Source organism: Amaranthus tricolor, chromosome 3 (genome assembly GCF_026212465.1).
Source record: "Amaranthus tricolor cultivar Red isolate AtriRed21 chromosome 3, ASM2621246v1, whole genome shotgun sequence".
NCBI lineage: Eukaryota > Viridiplantae > Streptophyta > Magnoliopsida > Caryophyllales > Amaranthaceae > Amaranthus > Amaranthus tricolor.
Genome location: NC_080049.1, coordinates 36732604 through 36756570, shown reverse-complemented (window position 1 = coordinate 36756570; position 23967 = coordinate 36732604). Strand labels below are relative to the sequence as shown.

General features: G+C 35.6%; 1 protein-coding gene across 23 annotated transcripts; it reads left to right on the top strand.

The window, feature by feature from the left end:
* The first annotated feature begins 1405 nt into the window (after positions 1 to 1405).
* On the top strand, positions 1406 to 23917 carry LOC130807583 (uncharacterized). 23 transcript variants are annotated; one of them, XR_009040616.1, is made up of 7 exons: positions 1406 to 1526; positions 1633 to 1751; positions 14215 to 14292; positions 14524 to 14616; positions 14717 to 14858; positions 22638 to 22805; positions 23309 to 23822. XR_009040616.1 is itself a non-coding variant. In XM_057672851.1 (5 exons), the coding sequence occupies exons 4-5, from the start codon at positions 22718 to 22720 to the stop codon at positions 23530 to 23532; spliced, it is 312 nt and encodes a 103-aa protein (XP_057528834.1). In that variant the 5' UTR covers positions 1538 to 1751; positions 14524 to 14616; positions 14717 to 14858; positions 22638 to 22717; the 3' UTR covers positions 23533 to 23917. The 23 variants fall into 23 exon arrangements, 1 of the variants encoding a protein (XP_057528834.1); XR_009040611.1 differs by having other exon boundaries at positions 13760 to 14292; XR_009040605.1 differs by having other exon boundaries at positions 3462 to 14292.
* Positions 23918 to 23967: the final 50 nt, after the last annotated feature.

Here is a 23967-nt window from a genome sequence, read left to right as displayed (position 1 = left end):
AGTAAACTTTCATTGAAGCATTTCATCAAACACTTTATATGCATACAAACCAAATCATAAAATTCAACTACAAATGTATATAATGCAAGCTTAAATCATGAAATCAAGAGAATGTAACAAACAATCAATCTACTTATAACTTCAAATGACAACAATAATGAACAAAAAATCAATTTGGAAATTGAAAAAAATTAGGGTTATATTCATATCTTAAATGAGGATGAAAATGAACAAGTACAGAAGGAGAAGATGGCAATGTAGTTGATTAAATTAGTTCAATGGGAGGAATTGTGAATATGAAGTAAATGAGGAGTGTAGAACTTTTTTTTTAAGAAAACCGACAGCAAAGGAACAAATGGGATGAAGTGAAAATTGAGGTAGCAAGTTGCGTTTTGTACAGGTACAAAACCGCCATCTTATGTGGCGGTTTACTCTTTAATTTTCATTATCATTTTTGTTAAAAAAAAACCATGTAATGCAAATTGCTATTTCATCTGACGATTTTCTGAAAATTCCTAAGCAAACCGCTAAGTGAGGTAACGGTTTTATTAAAAAAAAAAGGAAAAAAATATTCTCCCGCCTGTCCTACATGGACAGTACTCAGGGAAATACTTTCCCTTTCATGTACATTGGGAAATATTTTTGTGTTAGGCATTATTTTGGGAAAATATTCGATTAAGTTGCCGATTACATAATATAATATTACATTAACTAAATATTAATTGCAGGCACAAGGTGCGGCAGCCGTGATGCGTTATAGCCACGAGGAGCCGGTGAGGGAGATTGTGCAAGACATGCTCGTCGGCACGCAGTTCCAACACTTCATACCGGAAGTTGCCGCGGAGTCATCACCGGCTACCGCCGATGTGCACGTCTCATCTTCTGCTTATGACTCTTATTTGGAGGAGATGGACCTTTCATACCCCGTTGACCTTCGGGGGACCTCGCAGGCTGAGCCATTCCAGCCATCACAGTACCAATCCTCTCCTCTATCAGAACGACACACGAATGCCTCTTACTATTGTAGGAGGCGTAGGAGACCAATTCAATTAGATAGGGTAGATAAGGGTGATGAGCGTTAGCGTTAAATTTTTGTGTATTTGGATTGATTATATTATATATATGTGTGTGTTTATTTAGTTGTATATTTCAAACATTTGTATATATTTAATTGTATATATATATATGTTTATTTAGTTTATCATAACCTCAAAGCTTTGACTTACGAATGCTCGGACATTTGGCGATGAATCATCCCGCTTGAAACATACATTGACTTGTAATGACTTACAAAAAAAGTCAAACCTCAAATAAAAGATTTGAGAATTACACTCTTATTTTTTTAAAGAAATTGAAACTGTGCTTTTTTTTTTTTTTTTTTTTGATAATTTATGTTACTGATTTCAATTTTTCATCGTCACAGCTGCTTCTAAATCCACTCCATTAAATGCAAACACTGTTCACCTTCTTCCCTTTAGCTCAGCCATATCTTCTCTTCTCTCTTTTTAGCGATTTTTGGGCGGCTGGTCAGGCATACCTCCTCTGCAATTTTCACTCTTCAATCATTCACTCTTAATCCTCCTGCACTTAATTCTTTCATTTTATACCCTTTACCTTTTTTTCTTTTTGCAGATCAAAACAAGACGAAGGTCTCTAATGGAGAAAGCGCCCATTAAAGAGCAACTTCAAGCGATTGTTAGGAGTAATGAAGTGAAGATGGTTCAGTTTCCACTCAAGATTCAGCCAAAATTGTAAGAAATCTGAATGTTATTTCATTTTACCCTTCTCATTTTCTTTTTTTTTGCAGATCAAACATTTCTTCTTTGCCGATCAAACCTCTTCTTCAAAATTCTAGGGTTTCTCCACAAACCCTTTTTGGTCTGATTTGATTGATTTTTGTTAATCATTTATTTGGGTTGATTTATGAATTGATTTATTTGGTTTGCTATTTTCGATTTGGGTTGAATTCGATTTTTTTAGAATTGATTAAAACCTAATTTTGTGGTGCTTCTGCTGTGCTTATTCTGGGTTGAATTCGAATTTTTTAAAGCTACAAACAGATAAATAAGGTAAGAGAGATTCCCATTCCCAAAACAACTTCTTTCCTCTAAAAACAACCTAAAAAAGTTTCATCTCATTTTTGTGTGTTTATTTACTCCTTTTTTCCCAAAACAAAACCGAATTATCAAATTTTGAGATGTAGAACATTTTATTGTTTTTGTGTGTTCTTTTTACTCCTTTTTTTCCCAAAACAAAACCAAATTATCAAATTTTGAGATCCGGGACATTTTTTTGTTTACCTAGATGAATTTAATCAAAAAAACCTACAAAAATGACGAAAATGGTGGTCTTTTCAAAAATACGGAGAATGTTCTTCCCGTAAAAACTTCGGCGGAAAAACAGTAATTGTTGTGATAAGATCAGACCAAGAAAGTAAACAACTTTAAACATGGGCTTTAATGAAAATTGCTCATCCTGGAGACCGTCTTCTTGCCCTTCATGTTCTTCATCACTCTTTGAAATAGACTACATTTAATAAAGCTTAATTATAAGTTTATTAAGATGATTGGGGTTATTAAGTAAGTTAATTTGAGTAATAATATTATTGTTTTGATAATATTGACTCAAGTATTTTATTTGTTAACATTTTCAAGAAAGAGGTATATCTTATTTAATGTATAAAATTTATATAAAAAATACTTCAATAAAAATATATTTTGATTATATTTTATTAATTGAATGCTATCTTATCTTTATAAAAATAAATTTAAATAAAGTATTGAAAAATAAATTCCTAAAATGCAATCCTTATTCATACTAACAATTATTATTTCATAAATAGCCTATTATGTCCTCAACTCCAACCGACACACCCATCCCCTTCCCTTCATCCTCTACACTTTCCTTCTCTCTCTCCCCTCATTCTTGCGCACCACTAGCCGCACAGCCCTCCCCGACGAGCAGCCACCAAAGCAGGGCACCACTCTTCCTCCCCACGAACAACCACGAGCAGCAGGGGCTGCGTGGTCTCTTCCAAGCAGCAGAGCAGGCTGCGTGTACCCTCACAACAGTCGGTTGTCCCTAGTGCCGCCACTCCTTCCCTTGTTCCAGCACCTCCTCCCTTTATTGTTGGTAACCACTTTTCCCTCTTTTGTTGTTTTGTTTTTAAATTTAAATGTTAGGGTTTTGTAAATTGATTTGGGGATTTTGTGACTCAAATTGAAGTTCAAGATTGAAAGGTCCTTTAGTATTTGTGGATTCAATTTGGGTCTTTGATTCAAATTTAGTTATCAACTTGAATTTAAGATGAGTATATGGATTCAATTAGTAATTGAGTTGTTTTTAGTGTTGATTAGAATTGGTTATTTGGGTTATTTGGTTTCTAGTATAAAATTTAGTATTTGGATATTGAAATTTCAGCTCAGAAACTGAGCATTTTGTTTTGGCCATTTTCGGGTCAGTTGTGATTGTTTCTAGGTTCTGGTGCCTTCATGAGATTTGTAGAGCTTCGAGTCGCGGTCGCGTGGGCACTTGAATTGTCCCAAAATGAGTTCGTATGAGAGAGTTATGTTCAAAATAGTGAAATACCAACAGGCTGTCATGAAAATCGAGGATAAGCTTTCTGTTTTGCCATTTTCGGGGTCGTTATGATTGTTTCTGTGTTTTAGTGTCTTCATAAGAATTAAATAAATTAGTGCACCTTATAAGTTTTTATTTTTTCAAACATTTAGGTGGAAGTGTTTAAAATGTTCTCGAGAGACTACAGCGAATTCTGTAGTGCTGAAGAGTTTTCGAAGAAAAGTTTAAAAAGAATGATTGCCAAAAAAATGAGTCATTTATAAATCCATATGATGAATCTCGTAAGGAGAGAAATGTGAGGAGATTTTGCCTTGGCTATGTAACTGTAGCCAAGAATATTATGTTAAAAAGATTGGAAACTTGGATTGAAAATGCCGCTTGCTTTACTATCACTTGTCGAAGGGACATGGATGGCCTACTGCTATTGAGGAAGAAGAGGCATTGGAAGGGTCATAAAATTCACATATCTCATGGCTGTAAAAAAATGGAGACTGTGAAAAACATTGCGAAATACAATTCTATCAACTGTGAGGATTGATGTAAAGAGTTTTAGTGTTAAAATTGCTTTGTATGCCTTAGATTTGTGGTCTTTGTATTTATAAATGCTTTTAAGTGGTTTGTACATTGTAGGATGTGCCTTTGTTTGTTTGTTTTCTTTTTAGAAAGCTAATTTGGGGATCTTCATCAAGCAAACGGTAATTTCATAGAATTTACATATCTATGAAGTTACCGTAACTTCATGGAATCCACATATCTATGAAGTTATCGTTTGCTTAGTGAAGATTCCCGAATTAGCTTGCTAAAAAGAAAACAAACAAACAAAGACACATCCTACAATGTACAAACCAACTAAAAGCATTTACAAAAACAGAGACCACCAATCCAAGGCATACAAAGCTATTTTAACACACTGTTTACATCAATCCTCATAGTTGATAGAATTGCATTTTGCAATGTTCTTCACAGTCTCCATTTCTTTACGGCCATGAGATATGTGAATTCAATGACCCTTCCAATGCCCTTTCTTCCTAAATGGCAGTAAGCCATCCATGTCCCTTCGACAAGTGATAGTAAAGCAAGCGGCATTTTCAGTCTAAGTTTCCAATCTTTTTAACATAATATTCTTGGCTACAGTTACATAGCCAAGGCAAAATCTCCTCACATTTCTCTCCTCACGAGATTCATCATATGGATTTATAAATGACTCATTTTTTTGGCAATCATTCCTTTTAAACTTTTCTTCGAAAACTCTTTAGCGTTACAGGATTCGCTGTAGTCTCTCAGGAACATTTCAAATGCTTCCACCTAAATGTTTGAAAAAAGAAAAATTTATAAGGTGCACTATTTATTTTATTTTTTTGATTGACTTGAACAACATCAACCACTTGTTTATCCTTCACCACCACCGGACGGTAAGTCCTCCAGGTAACCGGTAAGTCCATTCCCCGTTGTTCCACGACAGGTACTTAGTTTTGTTTGGTGTTGTGGTTGTGTAGATCTATGCAGATTTTGTTTTAACAATTTAGCACTCATTCAATTTCCAATCTCCATTTTCAACTCAATTTTGATCTCTTACTTCCTGTCTTACTTGCCTCCTCTTCACCTCAACTTTTCCGCCGGCGCCTTTTACCCTAATTCCCCCCATTTTGTCGTTGAATTCAACCTAATTCTACAGGTTTATCATTAGATATTTTCGTTTTTGATTCGTCTTGCATATTATTTTTTTGTCTTTCCATTGTGAAATTTTGCCTGTTCTATTTTTTTGATTTGTCAGTTTGATATCTGAATTCATAAGTTTTTTGTGTTATAGTTTAGACTAATAGGACTTTATTTGCGTAAAATTTGTAGATTTCGAATTTGTTTTGTTTTTGCGACTTTTTTGCTGTTTGTTTGATTCTTGATTTCTTTATTTATTTTGTTTTTTTTTTCAAATTTCTTTACTATGAATTGAGCATTTATTTCTTGAACGAAAGAAATTTGATGTGAATCCTTTTTTATCTTTTTTGTTGCTATAGAAAATTTGAGTCTTATCAGCTTATCTTACTTTTTTTTCTTCTCTAATTCTAAAAATTAAAACTTCTTTTTTTGTCAATTTTGTTATTTGACATAATCAGATAATCTCTTACTATACCTGATATAGGTTGGCTATGTATTAAACAAGAACCAAACTATAAACACACGTTTGTATTTTGAAGTTTCGAATTCAATAAATAAGGCTAATTAGTTTCTATTGTAATGGAATTGTTTTGTGATTTTGTGGTTTGAAACAAGGAAAATTAAGAAAGACATGTTGATTGAACAACTTAAAATTGGCTGAACCAAAAGTTTAATTTCGATACAGAATTTACCACGAAATTAAAGCTATGGGCTCCTAAGAACACATTCAATCTTTAGCCAAAAGAATGAAAAGCAAAGGAACTTCAACTTACTTTCAACTACTCCAAGTTAAAATTAATTTGCAAAGAAAGAACAAGAAATGCTCAAAGGTTGTTTGTATTAAAGATGTAATGGAAGTGAATGAATTACAAGAGAGCAAGTAGCCTATTTATACTATAGAATTCAGCTACCAAAGATTAAATCTGAATATTACACAAAAGCAAGCTCCCAGCAGCTATATTATTAAATCTAGTGGATAAAAGCAAGTCTCCAACAACTATATTTTGAAATCTAGAGGATATTTGGAAATAAAGTGATTGGCTTGATTTGAATTGATTTGCAAATGTCCTTCAATAGTCTTCATATATCCTTGATGATTTTCAGCCATCTTGTTGATTTTATGGTTGAATGTTTTGCTTCGATTCTTGCTTCGCACGCTTTGTAAATTTGAACCCATTTGAGCCAAAATAAATACTAGACTTAAAAGAAAATTACAACTCAACTAATTAAACATGAGACATGATTAAGCTTGATCCTAAACCTGACTTAATCATTTCTAAAGGACTCAAATATTTGAAATAAAATAAAAGACTCAAATTAATGAAGACTTAGTTTATGACTACGAAATTAAAGGGCTTGACATTTGGACTTTGAAGTGGAGCGTCTTCCGTTTGATGTATCATTGTATTGATCTTAGCTAGCTCATGAGAATTAGATGTAGGTGATCCTATATCAATACCATTTTTTTTTTGTGAACCTTTTGTTGTTTATATAATTTTGCTGAAGTTATTTAAATTCGTTTCAGATCTGGTGGTTTTGAGTTGATTTTTGATTTGTTGTGGCTTTAGCTAGTGCTCCCTTTTAAGTTTTTTTGGTAACTTTTTTACTTTAGTCCTTAGTAGTTGAATATAGAGTTAGGAAGCAATTATGGTCACCTGAGGTCAGGTCCAAAAAGAGGGGGTTAGGGGGGCAACGTAAGTAGGATCTAGAACTATGAGTGGGGACTTGGAACATAGGTACCCTAGAAGCCAAGTCGTTGGAGTTGGCCAATGAGCTTTCTAAATACAAGATTCGTGTAGCATGTGTTTAAGAGACTAGGTGGTAGAAGCTTTCTAAAGGGATATAAGTTGTGGTATGTAGGTTTGGACGGCAGACATAGCAGGGTTGGCATCCTAGTGTCTAATAATATCGTAAAACAACTGGTTGAAGTAAGGAGGTGTAATGATAGGATTATGTTAGTTAGGATAGTAGTGGGGGAAGAGATCATATCCATCGTCAGTGCGTATGGGCCCCAAGTTGGGCTCGATGAGCAGGTGAAGCGCGAGTTCTGGGATAACCTAGGAGACCTCATGAGAACTATCCCGGAAGATAAAGAAAGTTTTCTTAGGAGGAAACTTTAATGGACATATAGGCAGAGATGCAGACAACTATAACTCGGTTCATGGAGGGTTTGGTTTGGGGGCAAGGAATGAGAGTGGGGAGAATTTGCTGGAGTTTGCGCTAGCAAAAGAATTGGTTATAGCAAACTCGATCTTCTGGAAGAAAGATGAGCATTTGATTACATATAAGAGCGGCGGACATGCAACCCAAGTTGACTATTTCCTAGTGCGCAAGGAAGATCGGGCCTCATGCTTGGATTGTAAGGTAGTGTTGGGTACAAAGATGCCCAGGATGAGGAAGAAAAGAAGGTCGAGTTCAGGGGAAAGATCATGTGTGGAGACTCAAAGGGGATATGGACACAACCCTATCAAGTAAGATAAGTTCGTTTGGCTTCCCATATCAGTCAGAGGATGCGAATGAAATGTGGGTGAATATGGCAAAAACCATTAGAAAAGTGACAAAAAAGACCTTGGGGGTATCGTCGGGTAAACCAAAAGTGTTAAGAGTCGTCGTGGTGGAACGATGAGGTGGAAAAGAAGATAAAGGACAAAAACAAGAGATTCAAGTAACTTATAGCATGCACGGAGGAGGAGGATAGGATAGAAAAGAGAGTGAGCTACAAAGAAGCAAAGCGGGCGGCAAAGAAAGCGGTAACAGAGGCAAAAAACCGTGGTTATGAGGACTTTTATCGGAAGCTTGATACCAAAGAGGGGGAGAAGCATATTTTTAAGTTGGTAAGGACTAGATATAGGCGACGACAAGACTTAGAGGCAGTGAAATACATCAAGGATGAGGGAGGACGAGTTCTCCTGAGAAAAGAGGACATCAAAACCAGATGGCTTCAGTATTTCTCTCAATGAGTCTAGGGGGACAAACGAGGAGGATGGTCAAATTTCTGACATCCAAAGACCACTGGAATATGGGTCAACGAGTGATATTACCACAGAAGAAGTAAGAGAAGATCTCAAAAAGATGGGGAGAATAAAGGCAGTCGGACTAGATAACATCCCGATTGAGGTGTGGAGGGGTTTAGGAGAAGAGGGCATTCGTTGGCTGACTAACCTCTTTAATATTATCTTCAAGACACATAAGATGCCAGAACAATGGAGGAACAACACACTAATACCTCTGTTTAAAAACAAAGGCGATGCGCAAATATGCGGGAATTATAGAGGTATAAAACTTCTAAGCCACACAATGAAATTGTGGGAAAGAGTGATAGAGAGGAGAATTGGACAGGAAACGGTTTTATGCCAGGAATGTCAACCATTGAGGCGATTCATGTTTTGAGGAGACTGATGGAAAAATATAGGGAGCGAAAGAAGGATCTGTATATGGTGTTCATTGACTTGGAGAAAGCGTATGATAGCATACCACGACGCGTCATCTGGGATAGCCTCAAGGCTAGAGGTATTTCTTCAGTGTACATTGAGGCTATACGAGATATGTATGATAGAGTTTCAACTAAGAATCAAACACCGGTGGGGATAACAGAGCCTTTTCCGGTTAAAGTTGGACTACATCAGGGATCAACTCTAAGCCTTTTCATTTTTACTGTGCTGTGACTTTAGTGGGACAACACCGGTACGTGAATCAGAGGTGTCCATTGGTGAAGCAATTGTTAAAAGTACGACCAAGTACAAGTATTTGGGATCGATCATTCAAAAGGATGGGGAGATTAACGGAGATGTAAGTCATCGTATACATACGGGTTGGCTCAAGTGGCGAGCAGCCATCGCGGTGCTATATGATAGGAAATTCCCAAGCAAGTTAAAAGGAAAATTTTACCGGGTGGCAATCAGATTTTTGAATATAAGACGGAAGTTACAGAAATGCGTATGCCGAGGTGGATGTGTGGGCACACATTGATGGATCGAATTAGAAACCAAGAGTTTAGGGACAAACTAGGGGTAGCCCCTATTTTTGGAAAATGCGCGAAAATAGATTGAGGTGATTCGGACATATGAAGAGAGACTTTCGACGCCCCTGTGAGGAGGGTAGAAAGCATTATATAGTAGAGGGTAAGAGAAGTCGAGGAATACCCAGGAGAACTTGGGATGAGCAAATTAAAGTTGATTGCATAAGTTAAACCTCTCTGAGAACCTGACTAGAGATAGGGGTAGTTCGAGGCGCCATATTCGTGTTTTAGACTACTGATTTCCTCTTAGGTTACTTATTGGTGTTCTTGTCCTTTTGCTTTTCTCGTCTCTATTTTTATTATTAGTATTATTGTTTTCATTTTTATTTTTTTAATTGTTTTTACTTATTTATTTTATTTATAGGCATTTAATTTATTTTTCCTGTGTAGATACTTCTCTTTATCTTTTTCGAGTCGGGGGTCTCCTTTGGCCGCGCTCTTCTTTATGGGTATGAGTTGTCGCCGTCCTTCCCTTCCCAGACCCTGTCCATAGTTTTTCTATGAGCGGGATACACTGGGTAGGATGATGATGATGATATTTTGTAATGTTAATGATGATTTTGGTGATTGCTAATCGAACATTAAGCAAGTTTAATAAATAGATTAGTGTTTGTAAAGAAGATATTGCGTGTATTTCGCATTGAATAATGTTGTCATTTAGAGCGTATAATGGTCATCGAAAATTATAATTAATTAAATTAAATAATTAATTTAAATAAATTAATTTAAATATATCCCAAGGTTGCAAAGTTTCTGTTTTTGAGCAAAAGTAGTGTTCACGGATCGCGAAACAACTCGCGGATCGTGAGTAATTAAGAAAAAGCTACTGTTTTGTGGGAGCAACAGGTCGCGGCTCGCAACCTATCTACCAACGGTTAGTTATAATGTAACTACAAACGGTTAAATATGGTTATATTAACCAGATATATTGGGATGGATTGATTGAAAGACGACATTAGTTCGTGAATCGATCTTATGTTTGATGGAGTAACATGTTGCTTCGTAAAATGGTGTTAGCTACTCTATAAGTATAGACCGCTTGTGTGGTTATTCTCTACATGCCATTTCTGATTTCTTTTCTTTTGTAGCATTTTACATAGAGAACTTGCAATCCTCGATTGTAAATTTCCGTTTCTTCTTCCACTTAAGTTTTCTCATGTTGTTCTAAATTCCGTGTGCTAGGAATTTAGTGTAATTCTTTGTATTTCAGAACATATTTCCGGTTTATATTCCCAAGCACCGTAGTAGGGAGGAAATGATGTTTTAGGAAAGAGCATCTCGCCTAGAATTAATATCAAGTTCAATACAAAATCTTCATGTTACTATGTTCGATATATGGTGATTCCCGATGATGAAGTTCACATTTGGTGTACGTTAAGCAAAGCTTTGAACTTGTCATATGTTTTTGCAACCTACTAAGTTTATGTAACTTTATTTTATAAGTTTGATTATTAATTTAAAGTCTCAAAACACAACAAATAATTAAATACTTGCTACTATAGCAAGAACAGTGAATAAGTAATGAGTGTTATGCTGCCCTACACTAGATTCTAGATTGGTTCCTACCCAATATTCTTATGAATGAATGCACTATGATATATTTACAAAGATTATATGTTTTTGTTGTTGCTCACCACATTTTTTGGGAATACAAATTTGACATTGTTGCTATTGTACATCTCTTTGTTAAATATGAAGGCTTAAGCCTGAAGCTTTTATAGTTTGATTGAGTTGCCTCTCTTAAATGAACTAATTTGACCTCTTAGCAACTTTAAACATGATACCCTCTTTTACTTTGGTCTCTGGGTATGCAATCACTGTAGTGGCATTGGGGTGATGTTATGTTGTTGTTTGATCTCTTGCATGAATGCTACTATGGCTTCATTTGCAAGATTGGAACTTCTGGTAAATATCGACAAGTTTCAGAAACTTTATGCATGACCTATATAGTCATAAAAGCAAAGAACTGGACATGGAGTTGATGACCATTGAAGAAAATAATCGCTTAAATGCATGAATCAGTTCTTATTTATGCTTACTTTCTGGACATTTTCAATCATCTTATGCTCTCAAGACACTAGAATACTTAATACGGCGATATAAGATTCATGTGTATAATATTGAGGAGTTAATCTTTTGTGCGTGCCTTATCACGACACCCACATTTTTGTTCGGATAGTACAATTAATTGACTTTGGAAATTGTCGTTGGAAGTTTCTAGATAGTGTCAAAAATTCTGGGCCCCCACCTACTAGAGAGGTCATAGTTCAGCAATGCCATCGTGACTTGGGCATTCTTGAGGCTATATGCTCCTATGCCACTGCCGTAAAGAAGCACCGGCCCACCACACCTGTGATTAGCTTTTGCACAGCCGTTGTGGTTGAGGTATTGGGCTCTATGAAAACTATTGATAGTGATATTGTGAAGAGAATTCTTCCATTCCTGAATTCTGGTCTGCAGTCTGGTGGTTTGGAATCTTCGGACTATAAAGCTGGCACATTTATGATTGTCAGTCTATTGGCGAGAAGAGTATCATTGTCTTCCAAATCAACAGCTTGGTTCTGTCAATTGCTGAGCTAGCACAAGCAGATTCACAAGCCTCACCAGATTTGCAGTGGGTTCAGTTATCAATCATGGCTTTGATCAACATTGTGCAAATGCAGTCAGTTGATTCACTCCCTTATAAGGCATTAGATGTTTTGAAAGAAATTATTGATCTTCCTTGGGATTCTTGTACAAATGACCACTAGGTTCAATATTGACAGATTTCTTACTGTGCTCTTGGGTTCCCTAATTGACTACAGTAGCTCTGATGACCGATGCCATCTTGCTGTGGTGTCAATCATTGAGAATGTTGATATCAGATACCTTATTCGAGACTTTGTTTTCAGACTTCTTTCTTCGTGTTTTCAGTTATCTCAAAATTCCGATGCTTCAAAGTTGTCAGGGTCAAGTAGTTGGGCTAATTAATTATTTCTTCTTCTTCATAAGAAATATCCTAAAGAATTACATTCTTCTGTTCATGAGTTCTTGAATGATAAAAAAGTTCTACTGAAGGGTGAAGATACTGTGGTAGAAGCCTTGTGCAGGATGTTGGATGGGGACATGAATTCATCTGTAGGCTTTACAGATTCGAACATTTGTTTTGGGTTAGAACATCCGAAGGCTGAGATTCGACGATCCACGCTCTCTAAGCTTGATTTGTCCGCCTTTTTAAATGATGGATTTACATCACAGAGGATAGTAAGTGTCCAGGATGCAGTTGTTCATTGTCTCTCTGATGATGATCTGAGTGTTGTTCATGCTGCTCTTTCTCTGGATAAGTTGTCAGAGCTTGTGGACCCTACTTGTCTGCTGGAGATATTCAAGGGTTTGCTTCAGAGATGCACTTAGATTATGTGGTCAGGTGATTTTAAAGATATTTTCTCTTGCTGGTGAGGTTGCTATTTTGTGTCTGAAGCTTGCGGTTTCTTTCTTGAAAGACCGAGCTGATTTCGTAGAGCAAGTTGCCACAATGATTCTCCCTTTTGTTCTTGTCTTCCCAAGGACAAAGAAAGTGAACTTGAAGGCCCAGAAGTTGGCCAAGGAAACCAATTGGTCCTTTTACAGAGATCTAATTTTGACATCTGATGTTAAAAAGGAGAAGAAATCAGAAAAGGAGTGGGTTTCTGCTGCTAATATGTTAATAGTTTGCAGCTTGGTGGTTGTATTTTCTGAGAATACTGAAGAATATACACTGGCTAAAATTTGAATTGTCAAAAACATTGTTCTTCTTGGTTTTACATCAGTCATTCACGATAAATAATGATTTTCATCAATTTTCTACTTTTTTTGAAGCTTGGTAAGATTTTATTAAGGTGGAATGGAGAACTTTTGAGTATGGTGAAACTTTTTTGCCTGGTCAGGAATTCAACTCTAAGATTATTGACTCAGAAGACCGGAAGTTTCTGGAGGAGTTTGAAGAAAACAATCTTAAAAATTTGAATTCAACGATCCTGGTTTGTGTTTTGGAGGGAAATTAAGGCATATTAATCAGCAGTGCCTATGAACGTGAGCGTGGGTGATGATGGAAAATTGATGTGTGCTTTGCGGGCCCTTTATGTCTTCTTTGCTGAATCTAATCTGAAGCAAGTTTTTGTGGAACGCAGAAATTATTTCATTCAAAACTGCAAAGTGTGACGCCTAGACTCCCCAAAGTCTAATTTGTTGCCCTTATTGGATCTATGGTTTTTGAAACTCTAAAAAGTGTTTTTTTTTTTTTTTTTTTTTTTTTTTTTTTTTTTTCCTTTAGTGATGTGTCTGTTTCCCCTCTAGTGAGTCCAACATTCCATAACAGTATCGGCGTCCTGCCTACGAACACAGGTACAATGAGGTAAAGGTCAAGTCCTAGCATCACAGCTCCGTTGTATGGCGTCACAATGAATAATGTGAAGTGTTGTCGGGGGGTTTATATGAATTTTGGATGTTTAGCGTCTAACCAACCACTTTTGCTGTTTTTCAATTCAGCTTTGGAAGAGATTGGGAAAAAGAAGTTGTTGCAGTTTTCTGGTTACCTAATTCACTAATCCCCATGTGAATTGTGAATTAAGACAAGCTAATTACGAGCAGTTTTTGGCAAAAATGTGAATTAAGAAAGAGAATCGCTTTGAGAAATATGCAAGCTTATTTCTGTTGCAATGAATATCTTGGTTGATTGACTTCCCTCAAAGACTTAGCTCTTCTAATGTTTCGTGAGCTGTAGCGTTAAAAATAAAACAAAAATAATGGCTGGGTATGATTCGAATCCTCTATAGTCCATGAACCCTAATGCGATTCTCTTCCTTCCCTAAAAATATGGCAATTTTATAGACAAATGACTAATATTAATTTTTCTGAATTGAAAAAGAAGTATGTACTCTTGAAACTGTCATTATAAGACATAGTCATTAGCTTTTTCTCATTACACACTAGCTCTTGTGCAGGGGGCTATTGAATCACAGTCAAATGCTTCTGACCCATTGATCAAGTAGCGGAAGTTAAACCATGTGCCTTCCGATAGTGTGAGTAAGGTTAAGTTTGTGCAGATTATGAGATATTTTTGCGTTTTCTCATCTCCTTCAGTCCTTGTTCTATGTAATTTTGTTTCCGAAGAAGATTTACACCTTTTTAGTCTATGATGATTGAATGTGGCAGTGGATGGAAATATTTGATGTTGCTTTGATGATTAGATACTGCAGTCAGCACACTCAGCAGTAAAATTTTCTGATCAATTACTCCTTTATCATGTGCAGCGTTCCTTTATTCTTCATTTTGATGGAGCTACAAAAGGAAATCCTGGTCCTGCTGGTGCCGGAGTTGTACTTCGAACTTCTGATGGAGCCTTGGTAAGTTGGTATGTGGATTAAAATGGCCTAATTATAAATTATTGATTTCTCAGTTTTTGGTTGTGTGGTTGTTCAAACTTCAACGTGAGAATCCATACAGATGTAGAATTCGTCAAGGCTTGGGAGTTGCTACCTGTAATGCTGCTGAATATCATGCCGTTATTTTAGGGTTAAAGAAAGCTCTTGAGATGGGTTATACAAGTATCCAAGCGCTGGATGACAGCAAACTTGTCTGCATGCAGGTAACCTTTTGAATTCTATATGTAATTTTAGCCTCATTCCCTGTTTTCACGGAGGTGTTTATATTATTACCCTTTTGCATTAGGGAGTACTCCTGCTTAATTTTTAGAAGCTAGTCTTTTAGGTCAATACTTCTATTGAGTTTGAGAAGTAAGTAAATCCTAATTGTAATACAGGTGGATCGTGAGTGTTTTAAGAGTTCATTTTAAAGAGTACTATGACGCTTACGATTAGTTTTATGAATTAACTAGTTAGTTGTGTTGTACTTTGTTGACCGTGCTGTAATTTGGGATTTATGTTAGTGTTAGCACTTAAGATTTTAGTTGTGTGTGTGACGGTAATACTTTTGTCTTTGATTTTATTTTCGCATTTTATTTATTAAAAGTAATTTTTATTTTTTAAGCTTCTAAATTGGCGGTGTTACACTTTACGTTATTGATATGTGAAGATTAGAACGTTGATACTTTTTATGGGTTCTCTCGTGATTGAAAAGTGAAAGCATGGATGTTAATCTGTCTTCAATGTGATAACTTGTGCCTTACCCTGAGTTATGGAAAATCACTTTATTGTTGCTGTGTGAGCTTCTACGGCACTTTTGGTTGTAGGTACTAAATGGTGGTAATGAGAATGATAGTGTAAATATTCATGAATTTAACCCGGTCATTGTCATGGTAATGAAACATTGATCATTAAAAAAGTTTTGTTCATAATTTTCCATCATCAACTGTTACCACATCTCCAAATGTTAATACATTGGAATAAATTTTGTGAAGAAAAGTGAGATGATTGAAGTAGAATAAGCATGGTCATTAAACTACTTAAGATATTTTCCCACCAAAATTACACTACTTTTTCAATACCATTTTAAATTCCACCATTTAATACCGACTACCAAACAGGCGGTTAAAGCTTTGATATGAAAATTGTAAATGGATTGCTATGAAAATCACCTTATGAGATAGAACCATAGCCTATTTTTCTGTTTACTCGGTTATTGTTTATGAGTGAACATTTTAATCTATGTACTGCAATTGCTCATGTAATACCCCTGAATTTCCGATCCCTTAAAGAAACCAAAACCGTAAAGGACGGGAGGAAATTCGGGTGTTACATAAAAGAAAAGGAAAAGAATTTGGATAAATTTTAAATATTAACTTTAAAAAGTTGAGTCGAAATTACGGCAACATCTGCCTTAAAACTGTGCGCCTTTGTAGAAAAACAAAAGTTATTTAGAAGCTAATAAAGTAAAGGTACCAACGGCCTATCAAAACTATGTCATGGCGGAATGATTCGTCGCCGGCTTCTCAAATTAACATGCCAAACATGGATCGTGGTTCCAGTGTCGACGTTTGCGTTTTAAAAAGACTTAACTCCTTAAAACCATACAAAGTTATAAACTACGCAGCGGAAACACAAATATACGAGGGAGGACACAAGGTCTCATAACAAAACATATACAACCAAAGTTTACAAAAGATAACAAGAGCTACAAAATCGAAAGATAGCGGTATGACATAGGTTATGCTTCGCCCTCATCACTCTCCCCAAATGCAAAGCAAAAGAAGCTCCATTACCTGCTACGTCTGTCTATGATCCTCCTGCTGCTCGACATTCGACCAAAGGCCAATGTGTCATAGCAGGACAATCATAGAAAGTCATCAATAATGAAACATAAACACAAACACGTACACGTCAGTAACTAGCATCAAATATAATAAGAGGCCAACTACTAGATAACATTATATCATAAAACAACATAAGATTATTTTATAAAACGCAAGCACGGATAGTAACTGTTTATCGGCCACTTATACTTCTTAATTTCATTACGTGCTTTCCAACCCGAACCATGTGTTCTTGGGTAGAATGCAGGTCCTCACGCTCCTCTTTTCAAACATAAATTCTTGCAAAACACGTATAGTATCAACTCGACCAAAGCATTAACAGAATACCTAACACATGACCTTGTAGAGCTTGTCTATCTTAAGGTAAGTGTGATCATAGTCTGTAATACCCTTGAGGTAACTTAACTTAGGCACACTTCTCACTAGCATAAACTATTCTATCAATAAGTAGATGTTCTATTAATGAGTAAACGTTCTATCAATGTGTAAGCTTTCTATCCAAGAATGAACCTTCTATCATTAAATAACTTTCGATCAATGAATAAACTTTCTATCACTGAATAACTTTATATCAGTAGATCTTTTCTCTACTTCCTGGCATAGTGACACGGCTAAGGGTGTTATCGGCCACTCGGCGCCTATGGCAAAGTATGAGCTCATGCCCCCTCCAGCTAACCCTCTCGGGTCCTACCTTCGGGAAAAACTAATACACTGGGGTACTAAACCAGTGAAGAGGCTATCATATTGGGGTTTGCAAGGCTCGCATGGTAACACTTCGGTCAAGGGGCAGTATCGGTCACCCGGCGCCCAATGGCCCAAGCATGCTCATACCCCCCTTACGGTGGTCCCATCGAACCTCACCTAGGGGACTACTAAATCAACCGGACATAATCCAGTTGAGTCACGCCAGCTAATCATAATCTAATACTTTATCAAATGGGAATAACTTACACTTTCGACTAATAATGAGCGCCCTGGGGTAGCAGCACGCCAAAACCCACTGAGCCCCTCAACAAAATATGAAATTCACCTATAAAGGAGTCATTCTAACTCCAATTAAGGCATAATCTAATTCTTAAATAAATAAGGGGGTGGTCCCCGCCTTCTACTAACACTCTCATTCTCTAAACTATTCTAAGCAAAAGGATTTCATAGTCGATAGCTCTTCATATAAAGTGTACTCACTAGTACCTCATAGTTTCGATACAATGCATACTATCACAATAAACAATAATGTCTTAAAGCAAATTGCATATAAGGGTTAATTACTGCGTATACGTACCTGTAAGCGTCATTGCACGATCAAGAGTTACAAAATCACCCGACTAAGGCTCTACTTTCCTCTTACAAAATGGGCACTTATATAAGTTATGAGTAGAACTAATAAGTTCCCTTAACTACTTTGCCATACCAAATTAAATACCAAAGTAACCGCTATCACCCATTCAACATGAGTTTTCGATTACTCTAGCACGCACACAACTCATTCAATACAAGTCAAAATCATTAACTCAACACAACATAAGTCTTTCCATCAAATTAAAGTAGAAGTATGTGTGAATGGTTTCTTTACATTAACTAATTTTGAGCATATCGGCTCGCGTTACCCAAAAATAACTAATCACAACTAAATCTTACAATTTAATATAACAATATAACGATAAGGCAAATCTTAGAGTTATCGTATTGAGATATCATTTGTTACATTCTCCAAAGCTATTAAGAACTATAGTCAAAACAACACGACAATTAGCTTTAGCAACCATCGACGATAAGTTGACATTATGCTCTTGGCTTACTAATATCATGTATCTATAACTTCAATAACAACCTAATAAAGGTATTTGTAATTCACAACAATCAAACCACAACAATTAGTAGCTATTATTCTCGATTTAATCAATCAAAATCACTTTCATAGTCAACTAACATCATCACCATTACTAATTATTCACAATAATAAACAATCGACCAAATCTTAAAACAACTTTTAAAGTTATTTAAATCAATCATCACCAAAATATAGTACAAAACACATTATTAGTAGTTTCATCTCTAAATCCAAGCTCTAATCGTTTCGTGTTCAAAGATAACATATTTAATTACTACCCCTACTAAGATTCAAAGAAACTAATACAAAATCAACACACAACCCATAATTTCAAATTACCTTTCAAACCCTAAGTTATAAACATGTTCAATTCATCAATTAAACTCTTACCCACAAAAAGATTCAATGAAAATAATACAAAAATCAATACTAAACTCATAAACTTGATAATAGTTTCAATTAAAGACAAGAGAAAATCAATTAGGGAAGAGGATATGGCTTACTTAGGCGAACAAGAGAAAAGGGGTGAAGAGAGGAGTGGTAACTGTAGTGGTGGACCACAATTGGTGGTCGTGTGGGGCAGCCGCCACTGCTGGAGGTGGAAAAATGCAACAGCAGCTGCTCTTGGGATGGCTCACGGTTGCTGTCTGCTGCTTGGGGTGAGTTGCGGTTGCCGTCTGCTGCTTGGGGTGAGTCACGACTGTCGTCTGCTGCCCTTGGTGGTAGTGGCGGCTCAGCAGTGAGGGAGAGGGGAGAGAAGAAGAGAGGGTAGAGGGAATGGAGGCGTGAAGAATGGCGTGATTCTTTGTGAGTGAGGGAAGGAGTACTCACGACCCTAACCCATCCTTTTATATTATGTATACACTTATTTATTTATTTACTTAGGTTCATTTTCTTGCGAGGCCCAACTAAGAAACTCACCTTTGTATGCTCACACATTTTAAATAAAATAATTATTTTGATTCGAACCCCTTTATATAGAATCATAATTGTATTTTTAATATAAATATATGTTAATATTTAAATTCGTATATAAAAGGAATTTATTAAAACTACTAAAAAATAAATTTAATATAATTATAAAATATCCAAAAATTATTAAAATATTAATTAATGACGTCGGGAAATCTCAGGGTGTTACAGACTACCCCCTTAAAAGGAGTTTTGTCCCCGAAACTAGAGTTACAAGAGTACAATTCATGAAAATTTGTATTTCTAATAACTCAAGGATCGTGACCTTATTGACACTATTAACAAAAGGATACTCAATCTATTAGAATATTCATACATATCTCATTTCGAGTATTTATAATCGCCTAAATTGGCTCAAACAACTAATCAAAAGCATGTAAATATCACACCAATTGATTCAAACAATCAATCAAAAGCATGTAGATATCACACAAATTGGTTCAAACAGTCGATCAAAAGCATGTAGATTTGTAATAGGTTGTTATCATAGACGCGAAAATGCGTGAAAGCGTAGGAGAAAATGCGTGTAAACGCGCGAAATTCTATCGCATTCTACCCCCCTTAAAACTTAGTTACGACCCCGTAACTCACTAACCTCGAAACATATACAAGGATAGTGTGGTCAGTACTACACACCCTAGTATCTAGGTCTCAATATGTTCTCTTAGTAAGACAAGTCTCCTCAATGTTTACAAAAGTAATAGATCTAGCAGATGTGGCTTTTGAAAAGTGTATCACTTGAACTCGTAACAACACGAAAAGTCTTGTTATCTAATGTAATTCTTCAAACAACCTTTCCACTTCTACGTGACCACCTAAGGTCGTACTTTTTGATAATCTTGAAATGTACGGAAGGTTTAACTATTATAATTTAAATCATGAATGGGGGTAAAATATCAAAACAACAAAGTCCTAAAAGTAAAGTGCACGAAGTTGCTCAACACTTAACTTATTAGAAATGGAGAAGAAGCAAAGGTTTATAAGGTCACGTGACAGTTAACGGTTAACTTAAACGGTCAAACGGTAAAAACCGTTATAAGGTAGTGTTTTGTAAAGAAATGTATTATATAAGGTAGTTTTTTGCAAAAAATTTTAGATAAGGTAGTTTTTTGCAAAAAGAGGTATAGAATAGGTAGTTTATTATAATTTTCTCTTTTTTTATAAGTTATAGCTGATCATAATTAATCACTTTAATGTCTAAATTGATCATTCTTAGGTTAAAATTGAAATTTTTTATAACAAAAAAACTATGAATATTAGGTCATTTACAAGAGCATTCAAATCAATTGACAAATATAATTCGAAATCAACACTTTCGCCACCTTCACATCCAGGGTAAGAAATTATTACACCTACAACTTTATTTCTAAGTCCATTATGAACAAAAAATTGTTAAGGAAAGAACGGTATCACTATTATTGATCGATAAATTAAAGAATACAAGTACTCTTATGTTTCATTATTCTATTAAACTATCTTGTTGCATCGAATAAGAGTACTTATTATGGGCAATGTTTTAACGCTATTGATAATGTTATACTATTCATTTGTTGTTTGAAATTCAACTACAGAATAATACCATCAAATTACCTCAATTCTGAAATTGTGAAAAAAAAATCATATTTAGGTATAAATTGATCAATTTAGCATCAAAATTGATCAATTTTAGGTCAAAATTGAAATTTTTTTATTTTAGTTGATCTATTTAAGGTTTATTTTAAGTTAAAATTGATACGTTTAAGGACAAAATTGATATATTTAAGGTCAAAATTGAATAATACCCATAAAATGGGAAAAACAAAGGAAAACATGTGAAATCGTTACATACGCAAATTGGACTGACTTTAATTGACGGTCTCATAAAGAGATCGTCTCTTCCAAGTTTTTGTGATCAAACATATAAAAATCGTAAATGATGATGATGACAATCTTGACCTTGTTCGTAAGCTGCCAGTAACCGTTACTAAACCCGTGGTTCTACCCAATGTTCTTCAACCACGTGTGGTTGTCTTTGACGGCGTTTGTCGTCTCTGTCATTCTCGTATGGGCGATACCCATCTTTCTCGTTTTGCTACTTTTCATATTCTTTGAGCTAAACTTTAAAATGTGTAATTATTTTTAGCACTAGTTTAATTTCATTGCTATACATTCAACATTTAAGTTCATGAAAAGAACGTAATTACTGTTTTAATTGAAGTATTTCCTGATTTTTATTGCTTAGAAATTTGATTCAAACTTCTGATATACTAATGGCGATGAAGAGCGGCGGTGTATCAAGTACTCCTGATTGAACATACGCTGCCAGGGGCAAAGTCAGAAATTTAGACTATGGGGCCAAATTGAGGATGCTGTCAAAAAAATAAATTCAAAACTCTAAAGTCGGTCCTAGTACTTCGACCACTAAATTTTAGTTAATTATATTTTGTGATACCTAATGTGTATTCAGGTGTAGATTTGCCTATGGTTGCTGTTATAATTGAAGTATTTCTTGATTTTTGTTGCTTTGAAATTTGATTTAATTTTTATGATATGGTTATGGGTTTGAAGAACTACCGTGTAATAAGTACTCCTAATTGGTCGTTTCTTTCATTTTATTTTGATATGATTTGATGATTATTTTGAGTGTGAGATGGAACATATGTTACAAACTTTTAATCCTTAGTTTCAAAAAAACTCGCAGAGATTTGAGGTTCACACCTTACATAGGTGATCAAGAGTCAGTTGGAAACCTCTTTGTATTACAATTTGCAAGGATAAGGTTGCATATTTTACCCCTCCTAGCCCCGCTTCCGCTTAGGCGGGAGCCATGTAATGGGATTGGGGTAAGGAATGCAATGTTGTAATGTTGAAGTATTTGAGAATGGCCCGAAAAGAAGTGTGTTGCGGATAGTTTAAATTGGAGGGAGTACACGATAGGTTTTCTAGTTTTATTAGTTGTATATTGTCCGGGGAGAGGAAAAAGGATCTTAAAAGGGTTTTCGTATTAGAAGTAAGATGATATTGCATTTCAGAACTAAGCAGCAATGTTGACCTTTTAGAATTGGATGTAGATAGAAACCTACTGACCTGATTGTAAATTGGCTTCTGTTAGTTTTTCACTGCTCCTCTATGCATATATATTGAGCAATAGACTTGTTGATAATCAACCGGATCTGGAAATCCTAATTCAAGCCCTTAACTTGTCAAAATTGTGCTTGTTTTCAACAGCAGTTTTACCTCCAAAAGGTGTCTTGAATCGCGTAATACATAGGTTAACAAAAAGGAGTCGTGTCAGACCACATTTGTTGATAATCGATTTTACATTATTAACTAGTGTTTTATCCCTATGTTTTCTTGATCATTTGATTTTCTAGGTGTGAAGCTGGTTATAAAGGCTGATAAGTACCAGAAACTCAAGTTCTGCTACCTTCAGTCTGAGACCGCTGAACCACATATGAAACTCTGTGGTGTGGAAAGGGAGGATGTGCTTCGCCGCTTTATATTCATTGAAAGTCTAGGCCAATATCATCGGGGTTCTACAGGTAGGACCCTTTACTTAGTGTATTACCTAACTGTCCAATGCCCACTTCTAGTTTGGTTTTTGCCTAAACTTTGTCGGTTCTGGTTTATATAATTCTTGCTCCTACTCTATTATTGAAGTTCTGTACTAAATTGAATGAGTTGTGTTTCGTAAAGGTGACACTTTTTGAAGTAGATTTTAGCATTTGTGCCCTATGGAATATGTCAGTTTGGATATTCTGGTTTGGTTGCTCTCTACAGGAAAAACTTGAACTGGATTTGTAAATTAGAAACAAGTTCTCTCATTGAAAGTCTTTAGAAGTTAAAACCATAACGGTGCTTAACAGTCGAGTTTCCTGTTTGCGCTGCAATTTTCTTCTTCTGATTATTAATTTCTTAAACACGCCATTTAGATTCATTTAGTTCTTGTATTCTGACATCCATTTCAATTTTTCAATCATTTTATCTATACACCTCTATCTACAATGTCACATACCCTAATGTTATTTTTGGAATGTCTTGCCAGCTGCACTGAAAGTTCTATCATACTTGCCATTCCCTTACTCAGCATTGAGCTCTCTTTTGATGATTGCAACTCCAGCAAGAGATGCCATCTACAACTACATTGCTAAACGACGTTATGATTTATGTGGGAAGGAGGAAAAATGTCTTGTTTTGAAGGAACCAGAGATGCTTGAACGGTTTGTTGACAGGGAAGAACTTTTGAAGCAACTTCACTCGGATATCTAGTTGTTCCTGCTCTGTGGAGTCGTGCCTTGTTTATGTCCTACTAAAGTAGTCTTCCTTCGTGAACTTATCCAACTTGTATAGTTTGTAACTGTAATTAAGAGCAACTTGAAAGGTAATCAAGCAGCGGTGCAGATTTTGTTTGTTGCTAATGTGAGTAAAATGGCTTGTAAATATATTTACTTACTATTTGCCAATGTCTATTGCATGAAAAAATTGACTGGAATAGTTCTAGTAGATATGAATTTTGTAGAGTGAAAAAAGATGGAACTGAGCATTCTATTGTGGTAGACTCTCATAAGCTTCCATTTGGACGGTGTTTGGAGGGCTAAATGTATATTTGCTTAGAAAAATATCATCTTAATTTACTGCAACTTCAAATAAATAAAAGCCGTCTTTTGTGAATCTAATTCAAGTCAAACGAGTATGAAATATATG

Coding starts and splice junctions, on each gene's coding strand:
- LOC130807583 (XM_057672851.1), top strand. CDS start 22,718: ATGAAACTCTGTGGTGTGGAAAGGGAGGATGTGCTTCGCCGCTTTATA. Junction 22,806..23,308: donor ATATCATCGGGGTTCTACAG/GTAGGACCCTTT, acceptor ATGTCTTGCCAG/CTGCACTGAAAGTTCTATCA.